The following is a 13,086-nucleotide window of genomic DNA, read 5'->3' on the forward strand; positions in this document are numbered from 1 at the left end:
TTTTTTTTCTTTGCTATGCAGCTTCAGGGACATAACTTAGCTCTAATAGAGTGTGCCCCACGTCCAGCTGACTGCTCTAGAACGTAAAAATCCTCTCCCCACGGCAACAATCCCCTGGCACTGCAAGGGTTAACATCAGACACTGCAAGTGTAAAAGAGTTGCTCACCTTGCCCACCACCTCCATTCACAGAACTCATACTATTCTTTGCCAGAATACAAAGCATTCTTTAAGCAGGCATATGAATGACAGGACCTGCCTCCTCTAATCACAGAACACTTTGCATTCTGGGAAAAAATTGTATGAGTTATATGAATGCAGGAGATAGTTAGGCCGAGCAGCGCAACTTGTTCACACTCGCTGCAGATGATATTAACCACAGCAGAGCTGAAGAACAACATTGTAGGGAAGACCAATAGGCAGTGGGGAGAAGATTCCCACACTATGCAGCAGCCATACAGGCATGGAAAACACATTAAAGTGGCTGTAAACCTCAGACATGAAATATGAACAAAGCACATCCCTCTATAGTGTGTACTTGTCTCAATTAAGAGCATTAGGTGTCATTTCTGTCTGCCGCTTTGTTCCACTGCTATCAGCATGAATCGATTCTAACAAGTTTTCCTGACAAGAGAAAAAAAGGTGACATGAGATGGAGCTCCAGCACACAACCTGTGATTGGCATCCTCATCCCTGTTCCTGTGTGCTGTTTGAAGGAGGGTGTCTCTCTTTCCTCCAATCAGCTGTCCTCACTGAGCTTTGCAGGGTTTAATTTCAGCTCTCTGCCCCCCTGCTTTCTAGAAACTCAGACAAGCTTTATAAATTCTGGACTCTGAATGGCTATAGAGGAGAGAAACTGCAGATAAACAGGTACAACTTATGTAGGAGGATTTGTTACATCCCTGTGTATCACCTGAGGCTAGTTGCTCTACTGGGTATATGTATGGGTATGCAACCACTTTAAGGTAAGGTGGACATCCATGATTTATTAGATGTCCTGGTGCTGTATAGCAAAAGAAAAAAAATAACTAAAACGTCAGCTTCGACAAAAATGTATTTTGAGGACAAACCTAAAACAATCCATTCAATTAGTGTCAGAAAGGCCCTTGTACTACATAGCTGATGGTAGATCTAGGGCAGATTGTATAGTCAATTGTATGGCATATGGCTAGCTTGAAACCAATGTGTTGAGCTTTAATTAACTATTCAAATTAAAATGTATTATCAACTACATTTATCATTTTGTAGATTAAGCTTAATCTCTCATACAAGCAGCTGCAAATCAATACTACTGCATTAATGGTAATTGGATGAGACACTGGATAATGTCAGCATTTATTTGCAGTTTGACAAAAAGACATCAAAGTGGACTTTGAATTGCACTGCTGCTTTTCTCTATTAAAAAAAAAAAAAAAAAAAAATAACTGGAGGAGAAAAAAAAAAGTTAGTATACTTTCTCCTGGCTTCTGCCCTCAGCACCTAGATTGGGTTGCGGTCATCCTTCCTTTGGCGAGATCTGGGGAATGACGAATACTACAAATATTGCTGTGAAGGAAAATCCAGCATTGTGCTGCAGCCACTTCCCAGGATCCCCTCAGCAGGATGACACCATGAAGTCAGAAGAAATGAGTGTATAATATCTTGTTCCTCCCACCCTAACAAGTGTTTTTTAAATGCTTTGCTGGCTTTTAGGTAGATGAGAGTGGGGGTGGGGGGCACACTTAAAGTGTTACTAAACCCATAGCACTAACATCAGTCTGTGTATGCAGTAAAGCATGCTCGTTATACTCACTGTGGAACCTAAGGGGTGATCCTCTGCATTGTGTAAAAAGGCGGTTTGATCCTGACTTCTCTGATCCTCCCCTTCTTCCATTGTCCCCCTATTATCTCCCGATAAGACATATCGTGTGGAGACACTCTGCACATGCTCAGTTTTGCGTGTTGCTAGAGAGGTTTTTTTTTTTTTTTTCTTGGGAGAGTGCATATGATCAGCAAAGGGGCAATCAGCACTGTCCAAACAGAGGTCAGGAATTCTGTATCCTCTTAGAGCAGAAAGAAAACTCCTCCTACAAGCTTTAATCAGTGCTGAGTGCTTTGCTGAATACTGATAGAAGTCACAAGACTGCTCTAACTGCTGATGAGAAAAGGTATTTAGCAGTTTATATTTACTAAAATAATTACATTTCCATGTTGTGTGTACTGTGGGAGACCAGACAGAGAATGCAGGGTCCTGGGTTTAGTAGCACTTTAAAAAGCAGACCTTTAGCAATTAAGACAATTGGGCTTTAAAGTTTACTTTGCATGTCTGAGCAAAAGGAAGGTGGAGGGGTGTTGAAGGTTGTAACAATAAATGAGATGTGACGGAATATTTATTTACAATAGTTTGGAACCCTGATGTGTTACACAGTGCCATCCAGAGTGTGTAAGGTAGAAGTATTTACATCAACACCTGTCCCCTCTAGGAGTTCACAGTCTAAAAACTATTACTTTTGTATGTACACCAACGGCAATTTGGGAAGAAGCCAAATAATGTAACAATAGTTTAGGACTGTGGAAGGAAACACACACAAACTGGCAAAACATGCAAACTCCATGCAGATGGTGCCCCAAGTTGGATCGTAAGCCAAGATTTGCAGCTGCAAGGCAAGATTACTGACCACTTTGTCCAAGTCTACTACACTGGGATCAAATACCTTCTGTCCCAACTCTATATTTTATTCAACAGGCCCATAAGGCTGTTAGCAACAAGGATATGCACTCAATGGCTACATTATTAGGTACACCTGTTCAATTTCTTGGTAACACAAATTGCTAATCAGCCAATCACATGGCAGCAACTCAATGCATTTAAGCATCTAGACGTGGTGAAGACAACTTTCTGAAGTTCAAATCAAGCATCACAGTGGGGAAGAAAGGGGATTTAAGTGACTGGAATGGTTGTTGGTGCCACACGGGCTGATCTGAGTATTCCAATAAATGCTGATCTACTGGGATTTTCACGCAGAACCATCTCTAGGATTTACAGAGAATGGTCAGAAAAAGAGAAAATATCCAGTGAGCAGCAGTTGTGTGGATGAAAATGCCTTGTTGATGTCAGAGGAGAATGGGCAAACTGATTGCTGTGACATTCAGATGGTAGGGTCAAAATTTGGTGTAAACAACATGAAAGCATGGATCCATCCTGCCTTGTATCAACAATTCAGGTTGGTGGTGGTGTAATGGTGTGGGGGATATTTTCTTGGCACTAGCAAGGTGTACCTAATAAAGTGGCCAGTGAGTGTACATTGTCATGTATGTCTGTTTTATCAGACTGCAATAACATGCATTGCATCAAAAATGTCCGGAACATCTCCAAGATACGCTCCTTCCTTACCCCAGACACCACTAAACTACTCGTTCACTCCCTGATTATCTCACGCCTTGACTACTGCAACTCCCTCCTCACCGGCCTACCCCAGTGCAAACTCACCCCGCTTCAGACCATCCTGAACTCAGCTGCCAGACTCATCCACCTCACCACCCGCTCCACCTCTGCCACCCCCCTCTGCCTCTCCCTCCACTGGCTCCCCATTGCCCAACGCATTAAATTCAAACTGCTCACTCTGACCTATAAAGCCATTCACAACACTGCCCCTAACTACCTCACCGACCTGATTCCCAGATACCACCCTACCCGTACCCTTCGCTCTTCACAGGACCTCCTTCTATCTTGCTCCCTGGTCTCCTCCTCCCACGCACGACTGCAAGACTTCTCCAGGTCCTCCCCCATCCTCTGGAACTCACTACCCCAACCCATCAGACTGTCACCTTCCCTCCTCACCTTCAGGCGCTCCCTGAAAACCCACCTCTTCAGGGAAGCCTACCCCACCCTCACCTAACAGCCGCTGCCCTTCCCTCCTCCTTCCACTCCATCCCCCACAGCCATTTCCTCCTGTACCTCTACCCCCTCCCTCCTAGATTGTAAGCTCGAAAGAGTAGGGCCCTCTTACCCCTTGTGTGCTGTTTGATGTTACTGTACTGTTTCATGTATTGTCCCCCCTCTATTGTACAGCGCTGAGCAAACCCTTTGGCGCTATATAAACTCGATAAATAAATAAATAAATAAAATAAATAAATAAATAAATGTATAACAGTGTACCCATGTGTGGCTAATGGGAGAATCAACTCTTGCGAAGGCTTCCAACCAGGAACCAGAAAATGCCTACAAATGGTAACACAGAATTTATGTTTGGTAACTCTCAAATTGAAGGGTGTGGAGAGAAGAGTGTATTTTCTCTTTACTATACAGTCATGTAACACTACTTATGACATCATTACTTTTAAAAGTATTCTTTATGGTTTACAGTCTATTGGGATATGTTTACAGCTGCATTTCAGATAACAGGGACCACCAGCTAACATCTCATGAGTTCAACACCAAGAATATTCACTAGGAAAGAATAGTCATCTCATTAGAGGTCAGGATCTACAATAAGTGATTACAAAAAAAAGATATAATGTATTCAGTGACCAAGAGGGTGAGAAAACAACTTACCATTTGTTATTATCGCACTTGTCTCTGGAGGAACCTTAAACTAAAGAAACAAAAAAAAAAAAAAAAACAATTTAGAATATCCAAAGACAATGTTCTTTTTCTTTATTACCAGAACAAACATAACAGGATCACATTTTTCTTAGTCCAGTTCCAGACCCAATCAAATGATGAACAGAGCTTTGATATAACCCTTTGGGATATGTAATTCTTCTAAACAAAACCTCAGAGTTGCCTGTATTTTCATTCGACAGTTAATGGTTATGCATTTATCAATGCTCCTAGTTTATGTGGTACAAAAAAATTCCAGCACATTTTAGCAGCACAGCTTATGTTATTCACCAATATGAATGGCACTTGGCTTGCTTCAGGACTTTAAAGTAAGCGAAGACTCATTCTAATGAATGTGGGCAGGGGTTTGACAGAACTCTCCTATTTGGGAATAGTCTCTGCAGCATTATGCAGAGAACATTGCGCAGGAAACCGCAGGCTCTACGCTGTACTCTGCATTTTATAAATGAAAAGTAAAATGTATGCCCAGTGTGGAGTATTCAGAGCAAGTTCTGTACTTAGCAAACCACGTCCTCTGCTGGTCACTTCTCTTTAGCTAATAGGAGTGCTTCAGTATTGGAAATCCAAGGACAGCAATAGGTTACCGGAGGATGGCCTACTCATCAACCAAATACAATTTTCACCACCAAAGACTTAAAAGTGATATTAAAGGAATTTTTTTTATAAACAACCATGTTATACTTACCGACTCTGTGTAATGGTTTTGCACAGAGCGACCCTGATCCTCCTCTTCCTGGGTCCATCGATTGTGCTCCTGGCCCCTCCCTCCTGCCGCGTGCCCCCAGAGCTACCGAGCTACTGCTCTGCGTATCCATTCACTCACACACAGCCATGGCCCAGCCCTGCCCCCTCTCTCATCATTGGCTCACTGGCTGAGATTGAAAACGGGAGGGAAAGTCCCCGGAAAGCTGAGGCTCTCCTGCACATCATTGGATCATTATGGGGCTCAGTTAATTATTAGGGGAGGTTGCTGCACACTGAAGATTTTTTACCTTCAAGCATAGAATGCATGGAGGTAAAAACCTTGAGCCTTTACAACCACTTTAAACTGTCTGTGGAAAACGTATTCAGTACATTTATGCAATACAGGCATATTTTGCCTCTTAAATATGATGGAAGTACAGAAAATTCCAGTTGATCCCGTTGATCCAGCCAGAAATGCAGAGAATATTAAACTTCCTGTAGTGAGCTGACAATACGGTGCCCCCTGCTGCACTGAAAATGCAAGAAGTATTTTTACCCTTGCCTGAGGTTTTTCCTTTCCCCTCTCCGTCTCCTCATCTATGAAACATAGGAGGAATGTTCTCTAGTCCAGCAGGGAACAACTCGAAAACGTGATTGTGATTTGAGTCCAGCAGAGGCAGAGATGTCAGCTCACTACAGGAAGTTAGACACTCATGTGTTTTCTGGCAGGATCATAAATTATTTTTTTTACCTGCAACATTTTAAAGAGAAAAAAATGAGTAACGAGTATGGATTTCAGAGATGTGCTGAATATTTTTTTTTATTTTATTTTTCCCAGATATACACTAACTCTCTTAGATTGGTAAGCAGCCCATCTCCAGGAACCCAATGCAATCAGTTCCAATACTGGAACATTCCTTTTTTTTTAAATTTTTTTTATTATTTTGCCCAATCAGATATTTTTATAGAGGCATGAACATGTTGCAGGTACCTTTTAGTGCTGTTCTGTTATACTAGAGAACTTTTTTTTTTTTTTTTTTTTTTTTAGCTCAAAATAGAAATCTTCCTTTTTATAAAATGGGAATTAAAGCTGCAAATATGTCAGTGGAAAAAAATATTTTATTCTGGAAAATAGTTCAAGCCTGCATTGAGAATAAAGCTCTGCATGGATTCACAAAGAACTGACACAGAATAGACGCAGTAAAAATATTACAGGCACAGACCTGGCTACGGCAAAATCGGTTACAAATTCAAACCCAGGAAGAGCAAGTGGAGAGAAGGCTGTCAGGGTTCTTCATGTCATCATCACAATAGAGGTTGCTATGGAAACCCGATCCTGCATTGACATTTTAATCAGCCGGGCAAAAAGGGACCAGGAAGCAATTCTTTACAGCCGACTTCCCTCATTTACTAAGTCCGCATAGAAAACCACATTACAGAAAGTCAAATATGCAATAGGAAATAATCCTGAAAATTGGGTTCCCAAATGAGAATGCACACAGTGGAACAGCAGGGGTATCCTCTAACAGCTGTCTAAATCAAATGAGCCATACTTGAACAGCAATGCTGCAAAAACTGCTGGCATAAAATGAAAATGTTTACTCTGTTGACATCTACTGAAAACTATATAGCAAGATATTCTCATAAGGCAGGGTACAGCCTTGGGGGTGTCACCGGGGCATCACAATGTTTGTTTTATGCCGTAGTGAGGGGGGAGGGAATATGTACGTGAAGTCACTATTACAATCTACAGATAAGTAAAGCATGTATTAAAACATTTACACCTGTAAAAGAGCATCCATACCAGCAAAATACAGCAGCAAGCCGATTGGCAGTTTTCAGCTATAGAACTCCTGAACAGGAAGTCAGCTGTGCATTACAAAACACAGCCTCCCTTTCTGGTATTTTCATTTTAGATATCCTCTGTACAAACCATCGACCAAAACTGACATATGATCAGCATGGAAGTTATTAAAGGGTCGGTATTTCAATTCTAAATGTAAGGATGGAGGAAAGAATCATTCATCAGCCTAATACCTATTGTAACTGACAGAGCGACTTCTGCACCTGCGTTCCCTGCTCCATCCACCTGTTGCTGCTGCCACTGCAAACAAGGTTGCAGTCCCCTTTTTTAGAAAGTAGAATTTCATTAAAAGGGATCAATTGTTTTTTTTTTTTAATTTGCATTTTCAAACAATTTGCAAATTTTCACACATATAATTTATTGAACAGTCATTAGGGTGTGTAATCGGCCTCATTCACGCAGGCACTGAGATTGTGAATGTGCTGTGCATTTATGTGGGTTGAACCACCAGGCGCTGTATATGCAGGCAGGCCATGTAAGCATTCACTTGCCCTAACTTGACAGGCATGCAGACATACTGTCTGCGTTTGGGGCCACTCTCTTGCATGCCTCTCAAATGAAGACGAGCGGCTGTGTCTGTGTAGCCGCTGTGTCCCCATTTACTTGCATGGGCTGCCTGCACACAGCACCTTGTGGCTCAAGTCATATTAATAACACACATCCCATTGAGGCTGCATTCATATCTGAGCGTCACATTTTTTTGTCAAGCGTTTAACGTTTTTAAGCATTAGCATTCTTTATAATAGTCAATAAAGGAAAATAACATCAGTTTTATCATTTGTTGGAAGGTTTTTCCACAGCTTTAAATTTTTTATTATATTTTTTTTGTTTGCTAAGGTAAGTGGTTAGGGTCAATATTTTATTTATTGTCTTATTATTTTTTTTGTTTGGGTGTTTATTATTTTTTTTAATGTATTTTATTTATTTTTAGGTTAGGGATTAATATTTATTATTGATTTATTATTATTTTTGTATTTATTTTATTTCAAGATTTTTTCATTTGAGCAAAAAAACCGCTCCAATAATGTGTGAAAACGCTCAAAAGATACACAAAGTGCACATTTCCATTCATCTCTAAGGAATTAAAAAACACTCAAAAAAACCCAAATCTGACCAAATTGAGTGAGAAAAAAAAGCTCCAGAATTTATTTAAGCTTCAGGTGTTCGGCTTCAAGTGACTTGGGGTGGAGATGTGAACCATCTTTAATGAGACTAAATTGTTTTTTTTCTCCTCAAGCATTTTGGAGCTTCGAGCTACAAATCGCTCAGGTGTGAATGGGGCTTTAAGGTCTACAGGCCTCAGCGCTTGTGTGAATGAGGCCATAGACAGATAACTAAAGTGTAACTAAAGGCAAAACTTTTATTCTCAGTTTTGGACAGAGTGGAGAGGGATTAGGACACATTAAATATTTATTGCAGTCTGTGCCCCAGATTCACCCTCTCTATTTGTCCTGTTTACCATTATCATCAAAAGTGAAAGTCCCCAGAAAAGTAACAGAGGGGAAATCTTCCAGTGGTGACCTGGGGGGCCCCAAGGAATTCCCTTAATTTGCAGAGATTTTCTCATTCCTGCTTTGGCTATTGGACAGGAAGTGAAGGTAAATCTCACCAATGGGACACAGCTGTAAAATAATAAACTTGACAGGGGTAATAACCTCCCTTACTCCATCTAAAATTAAAGTTTTTCCCATAGTTCTACTAATAAAAAAAAAAAAAGTAAACAATTATTACAGAGTGTGACAATGGTACTCAGGCCCAACAAGCTTTTCGGAAGTTCCGTGCCCCATTTCACAGATTACCCTCTCTGCTGGGGAGAAAACATGTCTTTAACAGCCTATATTTTACACAGTAGCTGTATGAAAGAGCCATCAGAGGGCGCACAGCTCACCACCTGCTGAGCACAAGTGTTAAATATCAAATGTTAACACGATAGTTTTCACATTTACAGTCACGTGGAAAAAAAAAAAAAAAAAGTTACACCACATGGAAACTTGAAAAATGACAGTAATTTGGATTATGAAAGTGAAAACACCTTGCCAATGTATGTGTAATTTGTTCAAGTATATCGACATTATCTGTAAGCACTGTTTGGATGAAGATCTAATGTTTGCCTGTTCAAATATGTTGAAAAAGTCAACAATTTCCATGAGGTGTACTTACTATATCACATGACTGTATTCAATTAAAAAAGAAATACAAAAAGATTACAATATTTTCTTATAAACGACAGCTGCCAGTATATCACAATATATCAAGGTAGAACAGTTCCCATGCAGCAAAAAAAATCAGCTCTGGAGTACCACCCATTAAAAATCAATGGTTGGCACAACCCATCAACATCTTGCAAAAATACAGCAGAACTGGGAAGGGCCAATTTACATAAACCTATTTAGGAAAAGATGTTATTGTATATTTATGTATAGTAATCCATTAAAGTGAACCTATTAGCTGTGACCGCAGTACAACAAATAAAATTGTTAAACATGGAGAATTTCCGGTTGAGGCTCTTAAGGCTGAGTAATGAACATATAAATTGTACGGCTCCTGACACCAACTGCCTGACGCAGAGCAGGTGAGTGAGTGGTCAAAATACTTGCTTACAGCGCAAAAATTTCAAAAGCCAACCTTTTCAAGGAAAGGCTTTATAAAACCAGGTCATTTTTCCTTTGTGGGTGTCAGCAGCAGAAATTACTTTTGTAAGATTCACTGCTCCATATACTGATAATGCCACAATTATAATACATGCAATTACCAGGTATTCTTATTATTTCTACTCATATTGCCCTTCTTCCTTGGCATGGAAGGAAAAAAAAAAAAGAAGAGAAAGACCTGTCACAGTTCAAAAGTGACTTTGTGACCTAAATGCAGCCACTTCTTGTGGCTGCATGGCATTTCTCAGGATGGGTCTCCTGATGATAACAACAGTGGACCAAGCCTACAGGTGAAACTCGAAAAATTAGAATATCGCGCAAAAGTTCATTTATTGCAGTAATGCAACTTAAATGGTGAAAACAAATATATGAGATAGACTCATTACATGCAAAGCAAGAGTTTAAGCCGTGATTTGTCATAATTGTGATGATTATGGCTTACAGCTCATGAAAACCCCAAATCCACAATCTCAGAAAATTAGAATATTGTGAAAAGGTGCAATATTCTCGGCTCAAAGTGTCCCACTCTAATCAGCTAATTAAGCCATAACACCTGAAAAGGGTTCCTGAGCCTTTAAATGGTTTCTCAGTCTGGTTCAGTAGGAATCACAATCATGGGAAAGACTGCTGACCTGACAGTTGTGCAGAAAACCATCATTGACACCCTCCATAAGGAGGGAAAGCCTCAAAAGGTAATTGCAAAAGAAGTTGGATATTCCCAAAGTGCTGTATCAAAGCACATTAATAGAAAGTTATGTGGAAGGGAAAAGTGTGGAAGAAAAAGGTGCACAAGTAGCAGGGATGACCGCAGCCTGGAGAGGATTGTCAGGAAAAGGCCATTCAAAAGTGTTGGGAACTTTCACAAGCAGTGGATTGAGGCTGGAGTCAATGCATCAAGAGCCACCACACACAGACGGATCCTAGACATGGGCTTCAAATGTCGTATTCCTCTTGTCAAGCCGCTCCTGAACAACAAACAACGTCAGAAGCATCTTACCTGGGCTAAAAAAAAAAACAGACCTGGTCTGTTGCTCAGTGGTCCAAAGTCCCCTTTTCTGATGAGAGCAACTTTTGCATCTCATTTGGAAAACAAGGTCCCAGAGTATGGAGGAAGAATGGAGAGGCACACACTGCAAGATGCTTGAAGTCCAGTGTGAAGTTTCCACAGTCTGTGTTGATTTGGGGAGCCATGTCATCTGCTGGTGTTGGTCCACTGTGCTTCATTAAGTCCAGGGTCAACGCAGTTGTCTACCAGGAGATTTTGGAGCACTTCATGCTTCCTTCCGCAGACGAGCTTTATGGGGACGCTGACTTCATTTTCCAGCAGGACTTGGCACCTGCCCACACTGCCAAAAGCACCAAAACCTGGTTCAATGACTGTGGGATTACTGTGCTTGATTGGCCAGCAAACTCACCTGACCTGAATCCCATAGAGAATCTATGGGGCATTGCCAAGAGAAAGATGAGAGACATGAGACCGAACAATGCAGAAGACCTGAACGCCGCTATTGAAGCATCCTGGTCTTCCATAACACCTTAGCAGTGCCACAGGCTGATAGCTTCCATGCCACAGCGCATTGAGGCAGTAATTGCCGCAAAAGGGGCCCAAACCAAGTACATATGCATGCTTATACTTTTCAGAGGTCCGATATTGTTGTATGTACAATCCTTGTTTTATTGATTGCATGTAATATTCTAATTTTCTGAGATTGTAGATTTGGGGTTTTCATGAGCTGTATTGAGTCTCTCTCATATATTAGTTTCACCTTTTAAGTTGCATTACTGAAATAAATGAACTTTTGCACGATATTCTAATTTTTCGAGTTTCACCTGTATATAATGTGTGTAAAAACTGCCACTTATCGCCATCAGAAGAATGTGTGATGGTAGGAGAATTAGTCAAAAAAGAATAATTTCCCCATAACTGGAAGTGCTTGAACAAGTCTCTTCATGGCCAGATTTGAATGGAAACAGCAGATTTCAAAAGTTTGAAAATGGCTTTTCAATTAATAAGGCAGCCTCATGCACACTGGGCATAAAAATGCTGATTATGCAGGCATTTGGCATTTTTTTCTTTCAGCTTGTACAAAAAACTCCATGATAGCTTATGTGTCCATGCACATTTGGGTGTTTACAGACATATTTGTAGGAGCGTTTACGAGCTGAAAATAAAAAAAAAAAAAAAAAATCATCACAAGTGCATTTTTGAGAGGAGCTCATCTTTACAAAGAGTTTTGTTGGCAATAGGAAGTCAAACAGACAGAGCCAACAATATAACAATTACATACAATATAGAGATAACAAAAAAGTGGGTATCACAGAGACCAATATGTTCTATCACGCAATAGAGGGATTACAAACAGTAATACACAGCTGAGAAAAGTATAATAGTCCTGAGGTATACAACAGACGACTTGTGTAAAGAAAGTGTTGAGCAATGAATGATAAAAGTAAAGTCAGTCGTATGATCCAAAAACAGCATATATTAAAAACGTCAGGGCTAGCAGAGTACCCAGTTTCGTTATCTGATCAAGAAAAACGCAGAAAAGCAAGTGGGTAAAGAAAGAAACCAGAAAAGAAAGGAGTGTAAACAGAAAAATAGTAGTCCCGGGGGTCCGCAGTGCCAGGTTGTTAGATCGACAAAAGAACATTATCAAACCGAGATGGCTGAGCACGAGTTATCCAGGGTTGCCAGACTCGAAGGAATTTCTTATGGGTACCTGAAAGTATTGGTTTAAAATTTTCAATCACCATAATAATATTCATGACGTTTTTAACAGCTTCAAAAGCTAAGAACAACAGTTTTCCAGGCTCTGGCTATGGTCAGTGTGGTAGCAGTAAAAAGGTGCACTGTGAATTGCCATTCAGGGCGAAGCAGTTCAGCAATTGGTTTACAAAGAAGGGCCTCACAGGGATTTCACTTCAGATCCGTATGTAATAAGGTAAAAAGCAACACACAGAACCTAACCCAAAGTCTGCACACCTTCAGACATGACCACCAGATATGGCCTTGAGAGGAGCTTTTGAGCAGAACACTTGACGCACCTAAATATGGTGTTTAGGCGCGTCAAATGTTTGAGTGTAAATAATCTTTAGTGTTTTGTGGATGCAAAGAAGTGTAAACGCTCCTAAACTTGTGTACAATATGCTCAATAGGAGCAGTTTTTATGTTTCTCTTTTTTTCCAGCAGTTCTGGCATTTTTTTTCTGCTGCCTAGTGTGCATTGGGCCCTTACAGGTTAAAGCTTATAGGAGATTTTAGTGATTGAGCTTATATACATTTTAA

The 13,086-nt window shown here is 40.4% G+C and overlaps 1 protein-coding gene across 1 annotated transcript in view; it reads right to left on the reverse strand.

The window, feature by feature from the left end:
• Positions 1-13,086, reverse strand: part of UFM1 (ubiquitin fold modifier 1) — a 48,902-nt gene that overhangs the window by 18,188 nt on the left and 17,628 nt on the right. The window contains exon 4 of the mRNA XM_089690820.1: positions 4,534-4,573. Coding sequence (XP_089546946.1) covers positions 4,534-4,573 — 40 coding nt within the window. The remainder of the gene's footprint in view (positions 1-4,533; positions 4,574-13,086) is intronic.

The sequence above is a fragment of the Staurois parvus genome, unplaced genomic scaffold (genome assembly GCF_062004578.1).
Source record: "Staurois parvus isolate SC_StPar_1 unplaced genomic scaffold, SC_StPar_1.0 ptg000544l, whole genome shotgun sequence".
NCBI classification, from domain to species: Eukaryota; Metazoa; Chordata; class Amphibia; order Anura; family Ranidae; genus Staurois; species Staurois parvus.